The sequence below is a fragment of the Orcinus orca genome, chromosome 18 (assembly GCF_937001465.1).
Source record: "Orcinus orca chromosome 18, mOrcOrc1.1, whole genome shotgun sequence".
NCBI classification, from domain to species: Eukaryota; Metazoa; Chordata; class Mammalia; order Artiodactyla; family Delphinidae; genus Orcinus; species Orcinus orca.
Window position 1 is genome coordinate 73,795,349 of NC_064576.1, and position 22,808 is coordinate 73,818,156.

The following is a 22,808-nucleotide window of genomic DNA, read 5'->3' on the forward strand; positions in this document are numbered from 1 at the left end:
GATCTTCTGCCAGAGGGAAAACATGCCATAAAGAACATGACTGGACTCTACCCGGTACTCTGTGGTGACCTAAATGGGAAGGAAATCCAAACAAAGAGGGGATATATGTATACGCAGAGCTGATTCACTTTGCTGTACAGTAGAAACTAACACAATTGTAAAGCAACTATACTCCAATAAAAATTAATTAAAAGGGCTTCCCTGGTGGCGCGGTGGTTGAGAGTCCGCCTGCCGATGCAGGGAACACGGGTTCGTGCCCCGGTCTGGGAAGATCCCACATGCCGCGGAGCGGCTGGGCCCGTGAGCCATGGCCGCTGAGCCTGCGCGTCCGGAGCCTGTGCTCCGCAACGGGAGAGGCCACAACAGTGAGAGGCCCGCATACCGCAAAAAAAAAAAGAAATGATAAAAATAAATAAATAAGGATTTTGACTCTAAAAATTCCACTGTTATAACTTAGATAAATCTAATACTTCCTTTTCCTGAAGAAGACAGTAACTGGGTGAGAAAAGGGGAAATGAAACTCCATAAACAGGTCTGGAATGCCATCCACCACACTCTGAGAAGAGCCTGGGATTGGGAATAGTGATCAAGAGGAACTTTAGTTATAGCTGTACTGGTTGAAGTTTTGTAATGAGAACATCTTTTTGTATTACATGTGTGAATAAAAATAAATTTAAAAAAAAAAAGAACATGACTGGATACTAACTAGACCCTTGTCAAAATCATGATGAGATACCTCCGCACTGTTGGTTCCCAAACCTCCTCGGAGCTTCCCAGGTGAGATCAGAAGAGGCAGACCGCCGCAGATCGGCAGACAGCGAGTTCAATAAGCAAGGGGACTGACTTACATGGCTTGTCTTGGGCGGCTGCAGGATGAGTCGGTCTCCACCCCGCCCTCTGGAATCTTAAAAGTTTATCCAGAGGCCTTAACTGGGCTCAGTCACATACACAGTCCAGATGGTCTCAACCACGTCACTGTCTCAAGGCTGCATCCTGGGGCAGCTCCTGGGGGGCGGGGAAGGCAAGCTGAGAGCACATTCATTCTGAGGACAGGGGACAGGGTGAAGGTCCTCAAGCTGCCCGAGTCCAGCCGTCGGGGCAAACCAGAGGTCACATCTTCTTGGCGACCTCCTCCAACACTCCACCCCCGGTGACTGGCTCTCACAAGCTCACACGCCCCCCTCTTCCACAACGTGCCCTGTGTGGTCAGCTAGGGGTCTCACTAGCAGGCAGGTGGTCTCTTTGGAGGTGATCTGGTTGCACTGGAGGAGATGTCACAGCATCAGTACAGACACGTGCAAGAGAAAGCAGGGATTAAGACGATCGTTCCCCACGTCAATGACAGTGCTTTCCACAGAGAGCCTCGTGATTGAGCCATTGATTGACTAAGTCTCCTCGGCTGGGGGGTGTGGACCACTTGGGGCAGCATCTGTGTGCTCGTGTGATCTGATAAAGATGCTACATTAGCAGGCTCATCAGGTAGGAACACACAGCCTTCTCTTTGGACAATGGCACAGGCATCTCTTTGTGTCCAAGGCCATTCTATTTTTGAGGGCAGCTTTTCTCATCAGAGACATTCCGTGTTCAGTAAGGATGGGCTTTGACAGCTGTCATTCGAGGCTTTCACGTCTGCTAAACCCATATCCTAATTCAAGAATTGAATACAAGCACTTCCCTGGTGGCACAGTAGTTAAGAATCCACCTGTCAACACAGGGGACATGAGTTCGAGCCCTGGTCCAGGAAGATCCCACATGCCGCGGAGCAACTAAGCCCATGCACCACAACTATTGAACCTGTACTCTAGAGCCTGCGAAGCACAACGACTGAGCCCATGTGTCACAACTACTGAAGCCCACGTGCCTAGAGCTCGTGACCGGCAACAAGAGAAGCCGCCGCAATGAGAAGCCCGCGCACCACAATGAAGAGTAGCCCCCGCTCACTGCAACTAGAGAAAGGCTGCGCGCAGCAACGAAGACCCAACACGGCCAAAATAAATAAATTTATATATAAAAAAAAGAATGGAATACAGAGTCATAATTCCTTCTGCTCTGCCATGCCTGGCAGCAAGGTGTGTAGGGGGTAGGGCCTCAGCTCTGGGTGCAGAGAGAGTCAGCTTGAATGTGGGCTCAGCTATTTACTAACTCACTACAACCAGGGGGCTTACACAACAGGAATGGATTGTCTATTCCGGAGGGTAGACTGTGAGATCAAGGTGATGGCCGGGCCAAACAGCCTCTGAAGATTCTAGGGAGGAATCTCTTCCAGACCTCTCTCCAGCATCTGGAGTTCCTTGGCTTGGGGGCCCATCACCCCAATCTCTGCCTTCTTCTCGTGGCTTCCTCCTCTCTTCACATCGCCTTCCTGCTGTGCATGTCCTTACGGGTCCAGATTTCCCCTTTCTGTAAGGACACAGTTGTACTGGATTAGGGCGTGCCCTAGTGACCTCATCTTAACTTGATTATCTCGGTAAAGACCCTGTTTCCAAATAAGGTCACATTCTGAGGTTCTGGGGCTCAGGATACCAATATATCTTTTTTCTTTTCTTTTTTTTTTTTGTTTGGCCGTGCTGCGTGTCATGCGGGATCTTAGTTCCCTGACCAGGGATCAGACCCGCGCCCACTGCAGAGGAAGCGTGGAGTCTTAACCACTGGACCACCAGGGAGGTCCCTGACATATTTTTTGAAGGAACACATTCAACCCATAACACTAACTCTCTTTACTAACAGAATCTGGGTGTTTACTGACTGTCTTAGAGCCCCAGTTTCCCCCATGTCAGATATGTATTGATTCTTAGGGTTTCGTATTTAAGGAGCCCCAGGATTTGCCGTGGCCTGCCTTTGCTATTGTCTCGCTTACCTTTGAAGGTGGAAGCCCCTCTGCATCGCTCAATCATCATTCAAGGTATGTAGTGGCCTTTGCCACTGCTCGGTGTGAGAACCCCCTTCCAAAGCCTGGAGTGAGCCTTCGCCTTACAGGTCTGGGTAGGAGGCAGGGACCACCTACCACTGCAGATGCTGAAAACGCCAGCTATTTACTTTCTTGGCCTCCCTTGTACCTGTGCAGCCGCAGCTGGTGCGGTCAGCTCACCAGTCAGCTCACCCAGTGACTGAGTTAACTCAAAAGCCTTTTAATAAACCTCCCCCCACTTTTTTTTAACTAAATCAGCCAGAGTCTTTTCTATTGCTTGTAAATGAAAGCCTGGTTGGATACACCATGCAATCAGATGCTTCATTAGGAGAATGGTAGCAGCTTCCAGAGGGCGCACGCAGTGGGATGATTGGCATGGGAAGCAAGACACTACAGTGTTTTTCAAATCAGAAAGACTTGGACTTAACTCTCAGCTGTGCCACTTTGCCCGCTGAGAGGCTGTAAGAAAGTTAACGAACCTCTCTGAGCTTCATTATCCTCATCTGTCGAATGGTGATGATAATAATGAGCTACTTCATAGAATCACTGGGGGGATTAAACGAGCAAGTGCACCTAAGACTTACTGTACGTTGTGGTTAAGTGTATGTGTCAACTTGACTGGGCCCTGGGGTATCCAAACATTATTCTGGATGTGTCTGGGAGGGTGTTTCTACGTGAGATTCACATGTGATTCAGTAAACTGAGTAAAGTAGATTGCCCTTCCTAATGTGGGTAGGTCTCATCCAATCAGTCGAAGGCCTGAACAGACTAGAAAGGCTGACCCTTCCTTGAGTAAGAGGCCGCACTGCCTCGAGCTGGGACATCCATCTTTTCCTGCCTCTTGGGCTCAAGCTGGTATACTTGCTCTTGGACGTTGAGACAGCAGTTTTCAGACCAGAGCCACACCATCAGCTCTCCCGGGTCTCCAATCCGCGGACAGCAGATCTTGGAACTTTTCAGACTTCACTATCACGTGAGCCTTCCCTCATTCAGGAGCTCCTGCCAGTGAACACCGCAACGAAGAGTAGCCCCCGCTCGCCGCAACTAGAGAAAGCCCGTGCATAGCAACGAAGACCCAATGCAGCCAAAAACAAATAAATTAATTAAAAAAAAAAAAAAAACCAACAAATCCATGTGAGTGTTTCCAGGCAAAATCTGTTTATATAAGTAAGCCTTGCTGTTAACAGTGTTCTTCCTTTTTTTTTTTTTTTGGCCACACAGCCAGGCATACAGGATATTAGTTCCCCAACCAGGGATCGAACCCGTGTCCCCTGCCGTGGAAGTGCGGACTCTTAAACACTGGACCGCCAGGAAAGTCCCTGTTCTTCTGATTGAAATAGAGAATGCTGGTAAGAAATGGCAGTAAGTGTTTTACAAGTGTAACGCATTGGTCCTCACGAACATAAAACGATGCTCAGAGGAAATCATGCTTTACAATCTGCAAAGGAAGGAAGGCCACTTCCTCCCGGTCTCTGGGGTGTTTGCCTCTTCTCCTGCTCAGCTCTGCGATCTGCACTCTCCGCTAACTTCGTCAACACCGTCACATCTGGGTCAGCATCTTATTTCACCTCGCAGACCCCCAGAGTCCCACCCACAAGGCGGCCCCCAGACCTCTTGCTGGATTGAGTTCCCAGAGAAGGAATGTCATCCAGACACCACACCCTTCAGCACAGGGCCTTGCCTGAAGCAGGTTCTCAATAACCTGCAGGTAATTTGAAATCATGGGAGTCACTGCAGAGGTGCTCTTCACAAAGAGATGAGGGAAATCAAAAGTGAGGATACTTGGGAGTTTGGGGTTAGCAGATGCAAACTATTATGTAGAGAATGGATAAACAACAAGGTCGTACTCTAGAGCACAGGGAACTATATTCAATATCTTGCGATAAACCATAATGGAAAAGAATACAGGGCTTCCCTGGTGGCGCAGTGGTTGAGAGTCCGCCTGCCGATGCAGGGGAGATGGGTTTGTGCCCAGTCCAGGAAGATCCCACATGCCATGGAGCGGCTGGGCCCGTGAGCCATGGCCGCTGAGCCTGTGCGTCCAGAGCCTGTGTTCCGCAACAGGAGAGGCCGCAACAGTGAGAGGCCCACGTACCGCAAAAAAAAAAAAAAAAAAAAAAAAAAAAAGAATACAGAAAAGAATGTATGTATATGTATAACTGAATCACTTTGCTGGACAGCAGAAATTAACACAACATTGTAAATCAACTATACTTCAATAAAATAATTTTTTTTAAAAAGGGATGATACCTATTTTGCTCAAGTAGCCATGGTCTGGAGAACATTCTCTTTCCAATTCACCAAGAGGAGAAGAGCCACCTTTGACAGTTTGATAGAGGGCGCCCAGAATATCTTTTGGGGGATGCTGTCATGTATGGGAGAGTCTCACAGATGCTCTGGAGCTGAATTGGAGGAGGACACGTCTGGCCCTAACAAAGTTAATTTTCTACTGGGACGGAGGTACCCGAGGGCATCCAAACATTAGGGATGACTATGTTTCATCCGGGTTCAGCAAATTTCTACTCTATGCTGAGATGTCTGCTATCACAACCCAATCATCACTTACATCAGTTCACTCCTCCTTGAGCTCTGGCTAACTTAATGGTGTTTGGAAGATAATTGTTTGGGGATTTTTTCCCCCTATATCACATCTTTCTCATTGAGTGTCAAAGCAGCTTGAGATGAATTTTAACAAAGTCTTTCAAAATATCCCTCCTTTTGGAGACAGATCAAATGGTAAGAATAAATTATTAATCACACAAAGTATCTTCCCACTGTAAATTTGAATTGGTAACTTTGCATAATGAGAAGTTAAAGTTGCAACACATACAAGGGAAAAACGCTACTCAAGCCCCACATTCATGACTAAACAGTCATCTGGTCTTTCCTATTTGCTCTTTTGTTCACTGCCACCTTCCACGCTACTTATTTTAATCCATTTCTTTAAATGGATATTAATAAACTTCAGAACTTCCCTTCACCTCAACACGAGCAAAACAAATTTATTTCCTTCTGTTCTAATTGATTTATTTTTCCATCATTCAAGTTTGCTTTTCATAGGTCGCATGTGAAGTACAGCAATGACTGCAGCATGTACAGTTGAGCCATTTGGATCCCGTCCATTCTTCTAGAACCTCACTGATAGGCACATGAATTAAATCATTCTGCAGTTGGAGGGCAGAATTAAAGCCGAGCCCTGACCGGAAGGAGAATGGGTGGTGCCAATGGAGAGAGACTCAGGAATTTCAAGACAGAGTGAGGATGGCCGGGGGTGGGGTGGTGGTGAAGAGAGACCAAGGATGCTGTAGCCCCTCCCCCCTTGTGAGGATGGAGGTGACCCTCATACTGATGATGACACCTTGGCGGTAAGGCAAACCCACCAAATGAAAATGCATAGACTGTCCTGTCCACAGCCACCAACGTTTTCAATGTTCTGCCTAATGTTTCAGGAGTTCTGCCCCCGTCAGCAATATAATGACACCCAGGGCTCTGAAGGCTCTGTCCTCCCGGTTCTGGAGGGAAGAACCTGGCTCAGGGCCCAGCTTCCTCTCTAAGGGCTTCCTCGGGGCCCAGTCAAGCCCAAATCCTCAGATCCACCTCCCGACACAGAAATCTGACAACGTTCCCCCCGTAACTGTCTCCTGATAGCTCCAGCCTCCCCTCTTCTATGTCCAGCGCTGCTATCTCAGGACCGTTACAGGCATTCTCCAGGCACCTGACCCTCAAGAGACCCCGCTGCCATCAGGAGAGACACTGAGGTCCCCATGAGACACAGAGGCCAGGTGCTGTGCAGGGCCGGATCTGGGGACCAGAGAAGAGAAGAAGCTCTGTGGCCCTGGAAGTCAGTTTTCTGTGATGCTGAGGACGGGAGAACCACTTTCTGCCCGAGCCCCTGAGGCTGCTACTCCCTCTGGCACTGCCCCATGACTCATCCTTTGGCCCCACTGGACCACACTGGGCTGGATCCTGGCAAGCGCAAGGGCCCTTCCCGTCCCCAAGCTCGCTCACGTGGAACAGAATCATAGGCTGCCTTGGGGCGTCTCCTGTGCTGTTCTGTAGCTGTTACATTATGATTGACCTTTTCCTCATGGGATGTTTGATCTCAGCTCCTTGAGGGTGGAAGAGCCCCGGCACCGGTGCCACCTGGGCACGCTCTGGGCGTGGCAGCAGTTAGGAGGGCCAGTTGCTCTCATGTCCATGCCTCAGTGTTAAGATGGGTGGTAGGAAGCAGGAATGGCTGATGATGGGAAGAACTCCTTTTGTGCTGAGAGTATGCAAAGAACAAGGAGAATTAGGCACGTTTTAAAACACAATGGAATCCAAAACGATCCCCCCCAAACAACAACAAAAGATAATGGAATCCAAAATATACTTGTTTTCTTATTTGGATACACCTTTAGATGTGAATGATCTAACATTATTAATCCTTTATGGCATTTTGCCTAGACACCCCCCAACTATAGGGAAGGGTGGTGTTTCCATCACAGGTCTGGACACAGTCAAGGGTAATGGTCTGCAGTGGCCAGAAGCTGCATGTGTCATTTCCTGTCACCGCTAATAAAGAACCTTCAACTACTGAGAACACCTCCTGTCCTCGTTCTGCAGAAGTGGCAAGTTGTTTCATTGTAATCTGCCATGGTTGTCCTTGGCACCAAAAACAATGTAGTCACTCACTTATTCATCAAATATTTACTGAAAACCTACCAGCCTATGTGCAAGCACTGGGCTAGAAGCTTGGAATACAAAGTCATAAAATGCAGCGACTGCCCTCAAGCAGTGCTCCTTCCAATGGGGGTGACAAATAATAGCTTCATGGAAAGGTTGGGTTATAACACAAATGCTACAGGAATAGAGGAAGACTCAGAGAAGGCACCCCAGGAGTTGAATGTAGCATGTGACTCGGGACTTGAAAGATCTTTTAGGTGGAGAATAGGACAAAATATTCAAGGGAGTAGTTCGTGCCAAGGCAGGGAGGCATGAAAGTACCTGGTGAAGAGTGAGAAAGTCAGAGCGTTCTGTTGGAATCGATTTCGGCTGTGTGTGCGCATGCGCGCGCGTTTGTTTTGGAAGGAGGGGATGGTGAGTGTGGAGAGGTGGCAAATAATCTTGATTCCATGCCTCATTTATATTTTACCCGGCAGATAAGGGGAAACTAGCTGAGTTTTTTCAGTCATGGAAATAAGATGATCAGGGTTGGTTTTAGTAAGGTTGTCCTGGTGTGACGAAAGATTTAGAGCCAAGAAACCAGAGCCTCGCCCACACGCTTGCTTGCCCATCCAGGCACGAGCTGTAAAAGCCTGGATTAAGGCAAAGTGATGCTTTAGAGAAAAATAGGAGAGAGAATTGACAGACTGGGTGCGCCATTGGTTAGGGTAAAGGAGACAGAGAGGGATGGAGAATTTTCCGGCAACTCCAGGAAGGGTGCACTTACTGACAATGGGAATGCTGGAAGGAGGGTTGTTTTTTTAATACTGGTGGAGAGGATAAACTCCCATTTACACCAATAAATAATAATGTTATTCATGTCATAATTTTTTAGCATCTGTGCACAATGAACCCCTTCCGCTGAAAATCACATGGTGTCAGTTTCATGCCCGGGGCAAAGTGCCCTAATTAAAGACATCCTGCAGTTACTCAAATCCCTTTCCTCCTCCACAGACTGTCCTTTCTCCCACACCAGATTCCCTCTGCATCAACCCCTCCCCGCAGGAGCCACCAATCAGAGTTCAGACTGGGGGTAAGCCTGGAGCAGTTCTGGGCTCTGGTGCAAGTATGATTTCTATAAAAAGACATTTAAAAACAAGGAGCAATGTTGCCATTTGCCTTTAATGGAAAAGTGGCTAGCAGTTACAGTTTTAAAAAAATCTTTTATTAAAAAAACAACTATCCAACTTCTAGGCAATCACCGTTTGAATTTTCAGAAATAAACATACACTTGAAAACTAATAGTTTGTATAAAAATAAACTCTGAATGTGTGATTAAAAAGGGTGACCCCCAGTCTTCTCAGCTGCATGAATGCGTGATAAAAAGGGGACGAGTCCATCCAGTGCAGATGGGTCTACCCCAGGGTGGAGGGGGCCTTGGCCTTGGAGGAAAGAGCTTGCTTGAAGCGCCTCTTCAGGTCCTGCATGTTGGGAGAACGTGGCCGGGGGATGATGGAGACTCTCCTCCTCTCCCCACCGAGGCTGTGCAGCTTGCTCACTTCTTTGCACAGATGCTGAAACACATCACAGACATCTTCGTAGTTTTCACTGGTGGAAATTTCCAGGAACAGGCTGCCCAGCTCGTTGGCCAGTTGGATGCCGTCACAGGTCTGCACCTGTCGGGCGTGCAGAAGGTCCCCCTTGTTGCCCACGATGATGACGGGGGCTTTAGAGTCGGGGTGGACCTTCCGGATGTGCTGGTACAGGGGGCGGATGGACAGGTAGCTGTCATAGTCCGTGATGGAATAGACCAGCAGGAAGCCCTCTGCCCACTGCACGCACTTGGACAGGGAGTCGACTGCCGGGCTGAGGCTGTCTTGGACCTGAAAAGAGCAAAGTGAGCCCGGATCAAGGAAGCTCTCGGTGGGAGAAACTGGAAAGAACATCAAAGCCACCCTTGAAAAAAACGTTTGAACAAGGAATCACTAAATATAGTTTCAGATTCTACCCAGCTTCTGCAGAAGGAAGCTTTTGAAATGGCAACAGCCAATTCTCAGGCAAGCTCCCTTCCTGGGTTATTTTATTAGCTGTTACCAACACATTATTTTAACCCCCTTGCTTGGCAGGTAGCCTGTGATGAACCAGTCTGTGATGACTTCAATGAGAACTTCAACTCAGGATGGCGCAATTTTTAGGGAACTAACTCAGAATAAACAGAACTTTGAAAATAAGCCAAGATAAATATCTATTCCCCAACCCATAAAAATATTTTTAGCATGTCCTTCTTGAGAATGTTACAGAAACAAATTCCTTCTTTCGGTTCTTCCACAAGACCTTTCCTCCCTAGAAGGGAGAGCAATTAGTAACTTGTTAATCAAGTTACATTCCTGACGGCTTGCCATGGGGTTATCTGATTGGAATTACTGAGAGGAACAGCGAGAAACAGGAGCGCTTCAGCAGACCTTGCTAGGGGAGAAGACCCTCTCCAGAATCCCACCCCCATAGTTTTGTTCCGGGTTCCAAGGCTGAGCTGCTCCTGACAGAAGTGGTGAGACCCGTGTAACCAGTGATGCCCGGCCAGGGCTGCGAAGAGAAGCTAAGCATCTCTTCCCCTTTCCGAGGTGGCAGACAGCAGAAGGCGGCCTCTATAACAATCCACTCTCCCCGCCCCCCATCGTGGACGGTTTCTAACACCCCAACGACTGGCCCCACCTGGGTACGGCACACCCCTCCATCTGAGCGCGTAACAGGCGTGCCCAGACACCTGGCTCGGGCGTCTGGAAGCGGAGGAGCCGCCTGCTCTTGGCAGTCCTTACCTGGATGCCCCCGGGAGTGTCCTGGATCTGCAGGGAGAGCTGGTCTCCCTCCACGCACACGAGCCGCGAGTACAACTTGCCTGGAGAATGAAGGAGACTTGAGTTTTAAATTCTCACACTCTCCTCAGGAAAAAGAAAATCAGAGCATGCAACCTCAACAGAACGAAACGAACCTAACCTGTGTTCGGCTCATAATCGCCAATGAATCTCTTGGTCAGGAAGCGCACAATCATTGCTGAAAAGGAAAGGAAAATCAGCTGAAGGACTAGGACGAGACGGTCAAACCGGGACCGTCTCGGGGAAATGGGGGCGTGACGGGCCGCAGTACCGCGGATGCTGCCTGCATCCCCAGGCTCCGCAGGGTCAAGGGTGCGGCCGCGGCCTCCGCGGGTTTTGGGGCGGGTGCGGCCGGGGGTGCGCTACGCGCCGCACCGGCACCCGTTCTCCAACAGGTGCCCGCCGGTGAAGGCTCAGGAGTGCAAGGTCCGGGGAAGCGGCGGGAAAGCAGGCTGGCGGGGGAAGGCCGGCAGCGGCCTGGAAACGTCCGGGCCCCCCTGCGCCCTCCCCTCCGCCGGGAGCCCCCGCTTTCCCCGGGGCGCTCACCGCTCTTGCCCACGCGGCCGGCGCCCAGCACGGCCAGTTTGATGTCCTTGGGCAGGAGGTAGTCGGAGGAGGACTCGGGGATGGGCGCGAGCAGAAAGTGTCCGGACATGGTAGGCGGCCGCATGAAGCGCGCGGTCGAGCGCGGGGCTACGGTGCGCGGGGACCTCGGCCGCCAGTGCGGCGAGCCCGGCCGGCGGCTTTTAAAGGGCTGGGCGCGCTGGGGGCCCCGCGGCAGCCTCCGGCTCCTCCTCTTCCCGCCCCTTCCAGCAGCTGCGCGGAGGGGGCGGAGCCGGAGAGCCCAGGGCACCGTCACCGCGGCGCACGCACCCGCTTGACGCGCTCTGCCGGGGGCCTACGCTGCTCCGGCCTCCGGGCCCTGGAGATCCGGCCTCTGCTGTGCCTGCGTAGCCCTGGCGGCCCCCTCCATCCTGCAGAGGCGAGACCGGAATTATGAGAGAGATCAGAATTATGAGCTGGGGGACGAAAGAAAGGAAAAATGCAATCGGTCGGACGTTGCCGCAGCAATGGGAAGGATAAATTCCTGGCGAATGTTGCCCTTTTTATTTTTGAAAGGTGCTGAGGGGTGACATTATTAGGATAAAGAGCCCTGACTTAGTATCAGTATAAGGGAGTTGCAGACACTGTGACCTTGCTCCAGATTTGTGAAGGCCCCTTGGGGACAGCCATTGTCAACAGCTCAGCCTCCGAACCCAGCCCCTGGCTGCTGGTGCTGGCTGAGCTGACTCATTAGCGAGCACTCAACAAGCTAATTGAGAGCTCTGGCTCCGGACTAATCCTCCATCAAACACCGTCCTATGACTTGAGTCACGCCTTGGCTTCATCATTCAAGTACTTATTTCTAAACGTAAAGCGGAGTTTAGGGTGGGCGTGGAAGTGGGAGGAAGAGGACACAAAAGCAAAATCCGGCCAGTCTTGGGTTTCGGGAGCCCACAGTGGCAAAAAGGCAAAAAAGGCTTGGGATTCTGTCCTTGCAGGTTAGACCTTCAGGCTTCTGCCTCCTGTGCTCCAGCCTCACAGGTCCAATTGCCTCTTAGACAGGCCCACCCTCACTCACCCCTTTCTCCATCTTGGTTGTATCAGTTAGCTTTTGCTGCCTGACAAACTGCACGAAACTTACTGCCTTGAAACTGCAATCCCTCACGGTTGCTCACCAGTCTGCAGGTCAGTGCAGTGGCTATCCTAATCCAGGCCCGGCTCAGCTGGTGTTGGCCGCAGGCTTTCATTCTTCCATGCATCCGTAGAGAGCTGGTGGCAGCGGGCTAGGGGCGATGGGGGTGGGGGCTGGCTGGTGGCTCCAGATTGGTGTCCTCAGGCAGCTGGCCGGCTGCCGGCTGCGGTGGTGGGAGAGGCAGTGGCTGAGCCACTGTTTCTCCTCACCCAGAAGGCGGGCCAGGATCATGGTGGCTGGGCAGAGTTCCAAGAGTGAGTGGAAGTGTTAGCAGGCCTCCCGAGACCTGGGCTCTGGGAGGAACCCATCACGCCTGCTGCCTTCTCTTGGCCAAAGCAAGTCGTGGTGCCAGCCCACACTCCCGGGGCGGGAAGTGCACTCCACTCCTTGGTGGAGAGAGCCGCAGAGCCACATTTGAGAGGGCTGGGATGCAGAGAGGGGTAGGAGAAGAGGTCCGCTTTTGCAGTCGACCACACTGATGAGTGTGCGCATGTGCGTCCATCCACCCGGCAGCCCAAGCCAGCGGCCTGTGGGCCAGATCCCTGAACACTCGCACCCAGCTCTCGGTTCCGGCCACTGAGAGGCCTTGGCTCTAACCCCTCTCGCTTCCGCGTGGATTCATCACCAAGTTCCATCATTTCTTCTGCCTCCGTTTCTTGGTATCTCGTCCTCTCCATCCCTCCTGCTCTCTTTGCTTCTCACCTGAAGAACCCCGAGGCAGACCAGGAAGAGGGTGACTGGTTTCCTTGCCCCTCGCTCGGGGGAGCCTCCTCTGGTCACTGCTGCCATCCCCACCCTGCATCCCAGTTCCTCACGCTCAGGGCACCCTTAAGGCAGCACTGATCCCAACTGTCATTACTTTCTGGTGGAATATTTATTTCATGTCTCTCTCCCAGAAGGCAGGGCCTCTAGCTTATGTCTTTAGTGCCCAGCACATAGTGGCAGCTGGGGCTCACGAGGTCTTTAATAAATGTTAGTACACTGACAGACTTTCTGAATGGTGTCTTCACTGTGTGAACTGGAGAAGACGGAAGTCACGTGTGTAACCATTATCCCAATACCTATGTTTTGAGAGCAGTCAGCTCTCAGGAGAAAGCGTTCCAGGGAATGTCCTGAGCTGAACGGCCTTATTACATCTGTACTGTCCTTTGGTTCAGCACAAGGCAGTCCCCTTCTGTTCAACTTCAGTTTGACTGGAAAGACTTGAAGCCCGGAACCGCCTTTCCTGACTGGGGAAAAGTCACCATAAAGAGAGTTACTATTTACAGAACCACCTTGAAACAATTAGGTTCCAGGGGTCCTTGAGCAGTTCAGTGACAGGGGCCTGGGTTGTTGCCTTTCAGATTCTCCTGGCCTCTCCTTCTTGAACACAGAATGGCTCCTGCTTCACTAAACATCAAGTACTCATCCAAGCAGGGAGGGAGGGAGGGACCCTCTTCGTCTCTTTTTATTATGAAATAAAATAATTCTCAGAAGAACCCATTAGACTCTCTTACATCTCAGTGGCCAGAACTGAGAAGCTGGGAACCAGTGTATTCATGTACCTAGTGGAGAATACCAGGGTTGCCAGGACTAGCTCGGATCAGTTCCTCCCTGGAGGCCACACACATTGCTACCCTGTTAGAAATCCAGCAACCGAAGAGGGGATCCTTGTTGAGCAGCAGTCAACGGGATCTGTCCTAACACCCTTCACTTTCCTGAAGTTAAAATGCAGAACTTAACAAGGGAAAAGAGAGCCCTTCCTTGGCTGAATCGTGGGCTTATCTCCTCACCTCATTCCCTTACATTCCCTGTCAGGTATAAGATCATTTTAGGTTAAGGTCGCTCCATAAGTAAGATTCCTAATACTGTTCTCTGCCTGGTGACAGCTATGTTCCATTTTGCACGTACAGTGCACCTTTGCTCAGAACTCAAAATGTTATTCTTTCTCCTTGGAAAGCTCTTTGCATTTGCAAATACCCAAGATCATCCGTGGCCCTTTATGCAGACAATGTTACTGAACTGTAGAATTATAAACAGCCTTGCCTAAATTGCTGCTTGTGCTATTTCATTTTGGATTTCTTTGTATCCAGTTATGTAAAATTGTGGTGCAAGTAGTATGACACAGGTATGCTGAAGTGTTTTTAAAAAGATAATAGAAAAAAATATATAAAAAGATAATAGAAATGTGTAGGCAGATATGAATACACAAATCCGTGGGTGTTTAGAATGACTGTGAAGGGTAGAATTTAGTAATATGCAAATAAGGTCAGGCTTGGAAAGCTATTAACCCTTCACCATCCAAAGAAGCTTGATTTCTAGCCCTCAGGCAAAACTCTGCCAGGGGTCCTCCGCTACTTCGGGAATGTCTCTCCTACCACCATCCATCACCCAATATCAACTACCTTTCCTGTCTATCCTAAATCCTTGAACATTGAGGCTGGAGACTCAGACTTTGCCTTCAAGTACTTTCCTCAGTATAAAAATTACACCTCTCTCCTCTACCAGCTCCCTACTTCAATTCAGCAGTCAAATGACTGAAACTCTACTCTGCGAGGCTGTTAAGCGCTGGTACAGAACATAAACAACAGCTGTTATCAAACATTTACTGAGAGGACAACAACGTATAAGACTTGCCTGACTTCACAGACACCCCCACAGTGAAATTAATTAAAATAATTATCGTTTATGTATCACTGTTGAGTTTCCAAAAAAAATTCTCAATTCTTCCGTAATTTTAATCCTGTGAAATGGGTAAAATATCTCCTAAACTGAGGTTTGGACAAGTTTAGTCACTTACTCATAGAGCCATTCAATAGTGGGCATCTCAACCCCCGTGATTTCAAATCTTGGCACTGTGGAGAGTAGGATGGAGAACACTGCTCATGTAAATGCAATGACAAAGCAGATGGGCTCAGAACTCCAATACAGCTGCAACAGAGAGAATTTAATCTGAATGGGTTTATTTCTGGGTTCTCAACTCTGTTCCACTGATCTCTGTGTCTTTTTATACCAATACTATATTGTTTTGATAATTATAGCTTTGTAGTATACTTTGACATCAGGGAGCATGATACCTCCAGCTTTGTCTTTCTCAAGATTGCTTTGCAATTTAGGATCTTTTGTGGTTCCGTATAAATTTTATAACTATTTGTTCTAATTCTGTGAAAATTGCCACTGGAATTTCGATAGGGATTGCACTGAATCTGTAGATTGCTTTGGGTAGTATGGACATTTTAACAATATTAATTCTTCCAATCCATGAGTATGGAATATCTTTCCATTTATTTGCATCTTCTTCAAGTTCGTTGATCAACATCTTACAGCTTTCAGTGTACAGGTCTTTCACCTCCTTGGCTGAATAAGTTTTGTTTTTTTTTAATGTGATTGTAAATGGGATTTTCTTAAATTTTCTTTATGATAGTTTGTTATTAGTATAAAGACACTACAGATTTCTGTATATTGATTTTGCATCCTGAAACTTTACTGCATTCATTTATTAGTTCTAACAGTTTTTAATGGAGTCTTCAGCGTTTTCTATGTATATAGTACCATGTCACCTGCAAACAATGAGTTTTACTTCTTACTTTCCAATTTGAATGTCTTTCTTTTTCCTACACATATATGGACAATTAATTTACGATAAAGGAGCCAATAACATACAATGGAGAAAGGACAGTTTTGTCAGTAAATGGTGTTGGGATAACTGGACAGCCACAACATGCAAAAGAATGAAACTAGACCACTATCTTACACCATAGACAAAAACTGACTCAAAATGGATTAGTGACTTGAATGTAAGACCTGAAACCAGACAAAAACTGACTCAAAATGGATTAGTGACTTGAATGTAAGACCTGAAACCATAAGAATCCTAGAAGAAAACACAGGCAATAACCTTGACGTCAACGTTTTTGTGGATCTGACTGCAAAGGCAAGGGAGACAAAAGCAAAAATAAACAAATGGGACTACATCAAACTACAAAGCTTCTGCACAGCAAAAGACACCATATGAAGACATATTGTACAGCACAGGTAATTAGAGCTATTATTATTATTATTTTTTTTTTATTTCTCAATCAAATCTTTTTTTTTTTTTTTTTTTTTTTTTTTGCTGTACGCGGGCCTCTCACTGTTGTGGCCTCTCCTGTTGCGGAGCACAGGCTCCGGACGCGCAGGCTTAGCAGCCATGGCTCACGGACCCAGCCGCTCCGCGGCATGTGGGATCTTCCCGGACCAGGGCACGAACCCGTGTCCCCTGCATCGGCAGGCGGACTCTCAACCACTGTGCCACCAGGGAAGCCCTCAGAGCTATTATTTTGTAATAACTTTTCTTTTGGCTGTGCCGCGCAGCATGTGGGATCTTATTTCCCTGACCAGGGATCGAACCTGAGTCCGCTGCAGTGGGAACGTGGAGTCTTAACCACTGGGCCACCAGGGAAGTCCCTGTAATAACGTTTAATGGAGTATAATCTATAAAAATATTGAATCACTACGCTGTACACTTAATATTGTAAATCAGCTATACTTAAAAACACACACACACACAGGGCTTCCCTGGTGGCGCAGTGGTTGAGAGTCCGCCTGCCGATGCAGGGGACACGGGTTTGTGCCCCGGTCGGGGAAGATCCCACATGCCGCGGAGTGGCTGGGCCCGTGAGCCATGGCCGCTGAGCCTGCGTGTCCGGAGCCTGTGCTCCGCAACGGGAGAGGCCACAACAGTGAGAGGCCCGCGTACGGCAAAAAAAACAAACCAAAAAAACCATACACACATACAAAAAGGCAACCCACTGAATGGGAGGAGATATTTGCTAATCATATATCCAGTACGGGGCTAATATCCAAATGTATAAAGAACTCATACAACAAAAAATCCGATTAAAAAAATGGGCAGGGAATCTGAATAAACATTTTTCCAAAGACATTCAGATGGCCAACAGGCACATGAAAAGATGTTCAGCATCAGTAATCATCAGGGAAATGCAAACCAATCACAATGCGATATCACCTCACACCTGTTAGAATGGCTATTATCAAAAAGATAAATAAATGTTGGTAAGGATGTGGAGAAAAAGGAACTCCTGTGCACTGGTGGGAATGTAAATTGATGCAGCCACTATGGAAACAGCATGGAGGTTCCTCAAAAAACAGTAGAACTGGGCTTCCCTGGTGGTGCAGTGGTTGGGAGTCTGCCTGCCAATGCAGGGGACACGGGTTCGAGTCCTGGTCCAGGAAGATCCCACATGCCGCCCGCGCGCAGCAACGAAGACCCAACGCAGCCAAAAATAAAAAACAAAACAAAACAAAAAAACAGTAGAACTACCATATGACCCAGCTACTCGGCTTTTGGGTATTTATCTAAAGAAAACAAGAAAACTAACTTGAAAAGACACATGCACCCTTATATTCATTGTAGCATTATTTACAATAGTCAAGATATAGAGGTGTCCACTGATGGATGAAGATGTGACATGTATAATGGAATACTACTCAGCTGTAAAAAAAAAAGTGAAATCTTGGCATTTGTGACATGGATGGACCTCAAGGGCATAATGCTAAATGAAATGTCAGACAGAGAAAGACGAATTCCAAATAATTTCACTCATATATGGAATCTTATAGAACAAAACAAAAACTCATGGATACAGAGAACAAGACTAGTAGTTACCAGAGGGGAAGAAGGTTGTGAAGTAGGTAAAAAGGGTGAAGGGAGTCAAATGTATGCTGATGGATGGTAACTGTATCTTTGGTGATCACTTTGTAGTGTACACAAAATGCTGATATATAATGCTGTACACCTGAAACTTGTTAGAAATCTGAAGTGGGGGGTGGGTAATCAGGAAAAGCTGCAGGGAGCAACGACTGGTCCCTGAGCATATTTGATAGATGGAAACACAAGGGTAGAGAGATGTCTTATTTGGTTGAGGGAAGAGCACGAGTAGAAGCAGGAAGGCAGGAAGCATACGGCAAGCAGTCTCAAAGGTGAGTATATAGTAGATGACCCAAAGGTTGGGGAGCAGACTGTGGATGGCAATGAACGCCTCAGTAAGGCATCATCTGGAGGCTATGGAACGCCACTGAACTGTTCTTGAGGCGGCCCCTAGTATATGCAAGTGCCAGAGCTAGGAGCATCCGAAGGACAGGTGGTCTCTGCTCTCAAGGATCTTCAAACTGTTCACTTACTCATCTGCCATGAGCAATTAATCTGAACTCTGTTCTTTCTCAGGAGCAAAAATCCAATCACATCTTCACTTGGGCTAAGCCATCATCCCATTCTGTAGACAGCAAAGAGCACCCTGTGGCATTTCTTTTCCAATCCAAATGATTTCCACAAACTGCACTCTTGCTAGGAAAGTTTTGAGAGGCTTCTCTGTGCCTTTCCCATGAGGGCCTTTGAGAGACGGCCCATCAGTTGCCCCTCACCACTCACCTTTGCTATTGAAAAAGAATCACAATACACAACCTTGGACTGCTTATTCACGCCTCTACACTTTCTCCACCTCAGCAGTAACAGCTGCAGATGCTGCCTCACTGTTATTTATAACCAAGCAATTTGTCTAAGATTCTATGAAGGTTTCTTGCTTGAACAATACCAATGTTTTCCTTTAAGTAGGGCTGGGATGAATATGCTATAAACACTCATACCTCAAATCAAATTCAGCTCAAAATTCTCTTGTACTCAAAAAATAAGATAAACCTAACTTCTTACATTTTAGCGACGCTTACTGCTAAATGTTAGCCAGTGTTTATATTTAGAATCTTTCCCATCCTAGTGCAGAGAAAAATGCAAATCTACCCTGATGGGAGTACAGAAGATACAGGAAACTGGGGGGCTTTCTGGCCACAAAGTTCAGAAGCAAATTTCAGTGTGATGTAGTTTATTCAGCCCTTCGGATCGGGTTCAACTGAACATGAATAGGCCTTAAGAGATACCTGGCTAGATCAGAAGAGAAAGTTCAAGAAGCCACGCAGGCTCATTCCCAACCATGGCTCTTATTAACTTAAGAACAGGGTGAAAAGTTTTATAGTTAGAATATTTTTCTTCATTCTCATTGGTAAGTGTGAGAAAAGGGAATTGTACAGTAAGGGATTAATTTATAAATTCACACTTTGTGATGGTTACTCATTAAACGACCTGCATTTCAAGGCAGGCATGTAATCTTATCAGCAAACACACATTAGTCAAATCTCAAGGGTTTCAATTTAATTCATCTCTCTGCTAATAAAACCTTCCAAGCTCATCTGTGTAACAGCTGCACCAAATGGAGGTGCCCAAGAGGGAGTTGGAAATACACATCTAGAGCTTCAGAGAAAGTGAGCTCTGAAGTTGAGTCTCATGTGTATTAGAGATGGCCAGACATAAACTCAGTGGTTCTCAAGTTGGAGCATGCACCTCCATCGCCCAGAGAACTTGTTAAGTGCTGCCCGCGGCCCCTCCCTGGAATTTCTGATTCAGTAGGTCTGCATTTTTAAAAAGTTCCCAGATGCTGATGCTGCGAGCTGGGAAACTATACTTGAAGAACCACTGGCTTAGATCATCCAGAAAGAACTTAGGAGTGACAGATGTGGAACATTAAGGAAAGTCCAGAATAAGGGGGACGAAGGAGTCGGACAGGCAGAGGAACCTGGCTGAAGTGTGATGGCAAAAAGCAAAGGTGTTGGCTCTGACAAATACCAGGGAGATGAAGCCAAATTGGAAAGTCTCTAAGTTTAATTAGCAGGTGTTTGGTAACCTCTAGGAGTAGTTTCATTAGAGTGGTGTAGGCAGAAGCCATATTGGCAGTGGGAGACGGAATTTAAGCTACAAAAGAATGAGGAAGACAAACGAAAAGCTGCTTGCTTAGTTTGCTGGCTTTCACTAGTCTGTAAGCTGAAGCCAAGGAAGCAGTACGTGGAAAGGGTCAAGCAAACAAGAGAAACCACGAAAAATCAGTGAAAACAAGAGCCCTGTAAACATCAACTTTCCCCTTTACTGTCCTTTTACACTCCTTGAAGCCTTATTTTGCCTTGATTTAAATAGGATTTCCGCTTGTACTGCTCTTCCTAGATTGCAACTTCCTTAATGGTGTTTGACCTCCAAATATCTCATGACTTACTGAATCTGACTTTGGGGCTGGAAGTGGTAGAAGATTAGGTCAGAAAAGTAGGTAGAGGGCAGATGATATAGGGCTTTGAATGTGCGAATAAAGGCACTTCAGTATTTGGAGGTCAGAAAGACAGTAAGGTCCAGCAAAGACTGCAGTGGAGGTAAAAGGAAACCAGGTTAAGTGTTCCAGAAGCTAAGGAAAGCCAAATTCAATAACGCAACATTTTCTCCGGCCAGATTAGCAAAGACTAAATCATAATAATCAATGCTGAAGAGAGTGCCAAGACAATCATTTTCACTCTCATGGAGTGCTAACTTTAGGAAAGCAATCAAAATGAACCAAGAATCTGGAAACCACATTTTAAACTCAGTATTGTGCATGTGAGAAAACCCACCTTTAAAAATCAAAAAGAGCTATACGCATATTCACATAGCATTGCCATTGATAGTATTTTAGAAAACTGCTGCACCATACACTACATGGAAGCGTTCACATTTTCTGACTACCTGCCCTAAGAATAACTCCCCTTAGCCAGTCTTGTTTGCAGCCTTTCCTTTTCCCAATGTCCAGCCTCACCAGCCCTCCTGAACTAAGATCTTACACCACCATTTCCTTTTTGACAAGTCACAATTATACTTCCTTTCACTTAGTCATAGTTAAACATGGAATCAGACTCAAAGCACGCGAGGGACCTCTAGGAATCATTCAGTCCAATCCCTACTTGCAGATGACACCCTCATTGTACAGAAGCAGCAACAGTCAGCAAGGTTAACATGACTGGCTGGAGAACGAACAAAGAAATGTTTGAGGTCTCTGATTTTTCTACGTGAAGGATTTAATAATCCCAATTACTCCTGAGCAAAATGGTTGGTTAGCCCTCAAAATTCAGAAACACTATAGTTTTATAAAGTACATAGGAAAATAAAACTGAACATAAAGTAGAAAATGTCTTAAACAAAAAAAAAGCAGTGCTTTTCTCATTAAAGAGCATTTACTGAGTGTATATTATGTGCCAGGCACCAGAAGTACAAAATATAAGGCAGAGTCCCTACCCTCAGGTCTAGTGAGGAAGGCAGGTTTTAAAAACTATAAACACTGTGAGAAGCAAACACACAAAAATGTGGGGGAATTTATTCCACCAACCCAAACCAGAAGTAATCTCTGATTCCAAGCACTTTCATTCCTCTCCTTAAAATGCTTTAATCAGGGACGGTTCACCTATGACTCAAGGTGAGTGAACGACAAGCAGAATTCCATCAAACGAACAAAGCAAAGTGTAGGTATTTCAGGCAAAGGCAAGTGCGTGTGCAAAACCGGGGCAATGAAGAGCAGTTCCATAAACACAATTTTCCTAACAGCTAAAGCCATCACGTAGGAAAACAGAAATAAAAACAATTTAGTAGGAACCAGACTAGTTACACATACCTTGAAAAACTAAACCATGAGTTATAGAGACACGCAGGTTAAGCAATATGCAATAAAGCAGGAGGCTCAATAAACATGATGCCTTGAAGCTGCTTTAATAGTTTACAGGAGAAATCAAAATGTGCCTAAAGGGGCAGAAATGAAGAAACGCTATGAAAGATACTCATGAAATAGAATTTTAAAATATGCAAAGTGACTTCAACCTAGTGCATAAGTGGTAACTTAAGATGGAAAAACACAGAACACACATGCCAACTGATGCAATATATAAGGTTTTCCTTGTTTTCTGTGGTGGTGCTGGTAAACAATTTCTTTTGACCAACAGAGTCATGTTTAAACATAACCCTCTACCACTAGATGTGAATCTCTGAGGGCAATTAATAACCACCATTTACTGAGTTAGGTTAGGAATCCAAGATTCAAAGCCCGGGTTTGCTGGATTCCAAGCCCTATTACCATCACACTTCACCAGATGAAACTGAAGGCCACTAACATTGGGTTTCAAACTATTCACAGCGTTTACTAAAATTATGAACAGGTTCTTGTCCTCAAGTCTAATAGTGGGGACAGAATACCAAGTGAGTAGTCAAGGTTTTCATTTTTCTTAAATTAATTAATTAATTAATTTATGGCTGTGTTGGGTCTTCCTTGCTGCGCACGGGCTTTCTCTAGTTGCGGTGAGCGGGGGCTACTCTTCATTGCAGTGTGCCGGCTTCTCACTGCAGTGGCTTCTCTTGCTGTGGAGCACAGGCTCTAAGTGTGTGGGCTTCAGTAGTTGCGGCACGCAGGCTCAGTAGTTGTGGCGCACAGGCTTAGTTGCTCCGTGGCATGTAGGATCTTCCCGGACCAGGGCTCGAACCCGTGTCCCCTGCATTGGCAGGCGGATTCGTAACCACTGCGCCACCAGGGAAGCCCAAGGTTTTCATTTTAAATAAGCTTGCTACAGGTATTATCACAGAATACTGAAGGCAGGGCGATGAGATGTGATCAATTCCCTACTGGATGTTTACCACATCCTATTAAAAATATCCAGGAAGTAACAAAACCTAAAATGGTGTTCCAACTAGACAGAGTAGCTTTAAAATATTCCTATTAATATGAAGCAATATAGAACTGATGACTAAAATCTGATTATGCAGCCAGATTGCCTGGCTTTG

At 46.9% G+C, this 22,808-nt stretch overlaps 1 protein-coding gene across 1 annotated transcript; it reads right to left on the reverse strand.

Annotated features, from left to right (window-relative positions):
* Positions 1-8,715: 8,715 nt before the first annotated feature.
* On the reverse strand, positions 8,716-13,869 carry RASL11A (RAS like family 11 member A). Its single transcript, XM_004281772.4, has 5 exons — positions 12,144-13,869; positions 10,972-11,399; positions 10,547-10,603; positions 10,369-10,448; positions 8,716-9,435 (listed from the first exon to the last, which is right to left on the reverse strand). Exons 2-5 carry the CDS (start codon positions 11,093-11,095, stop codon positions 8,968-8,970), a joined length of 729 nt encoding a protein of 242 aa, XP_004281820.1. The 5' UTR covers positions 11,096-11,399; positions 12,144-13,869; the 3' UTR covers positions 8,716-8,967.
* Positions 13,870-22,808: the final 8,939 nt, after the last annotated feature.

What these genes read in the sequence shown, in the direction of transcription:
- RASL11A (XM_004281772.4), bottom strand. Translation starts at nt 11,095, where the DNA reads ATGCGGCCGCCTACCATGTCCGGACACTTTCTGCTCGCGCCCATCCCC. An exon ending in CGATTATGAGCCGAACACAG is followed by an intron (nt 10,449 to 10,546) that starts GTTAGGTTCGTT and finishes TTCATTCTCCAG; the next exon opens with GCAAGTTGTACTCGCGGCTC. An exon ending in ACACTCCCGGGGGCATCCAG is followed by an intron (nt 9,436 to 10,368) that starts GTAAGGACTGCC and finishes TGCTCTTTTCAG; the next exon opens with GTCCAAGACAGCCTCAGCCC.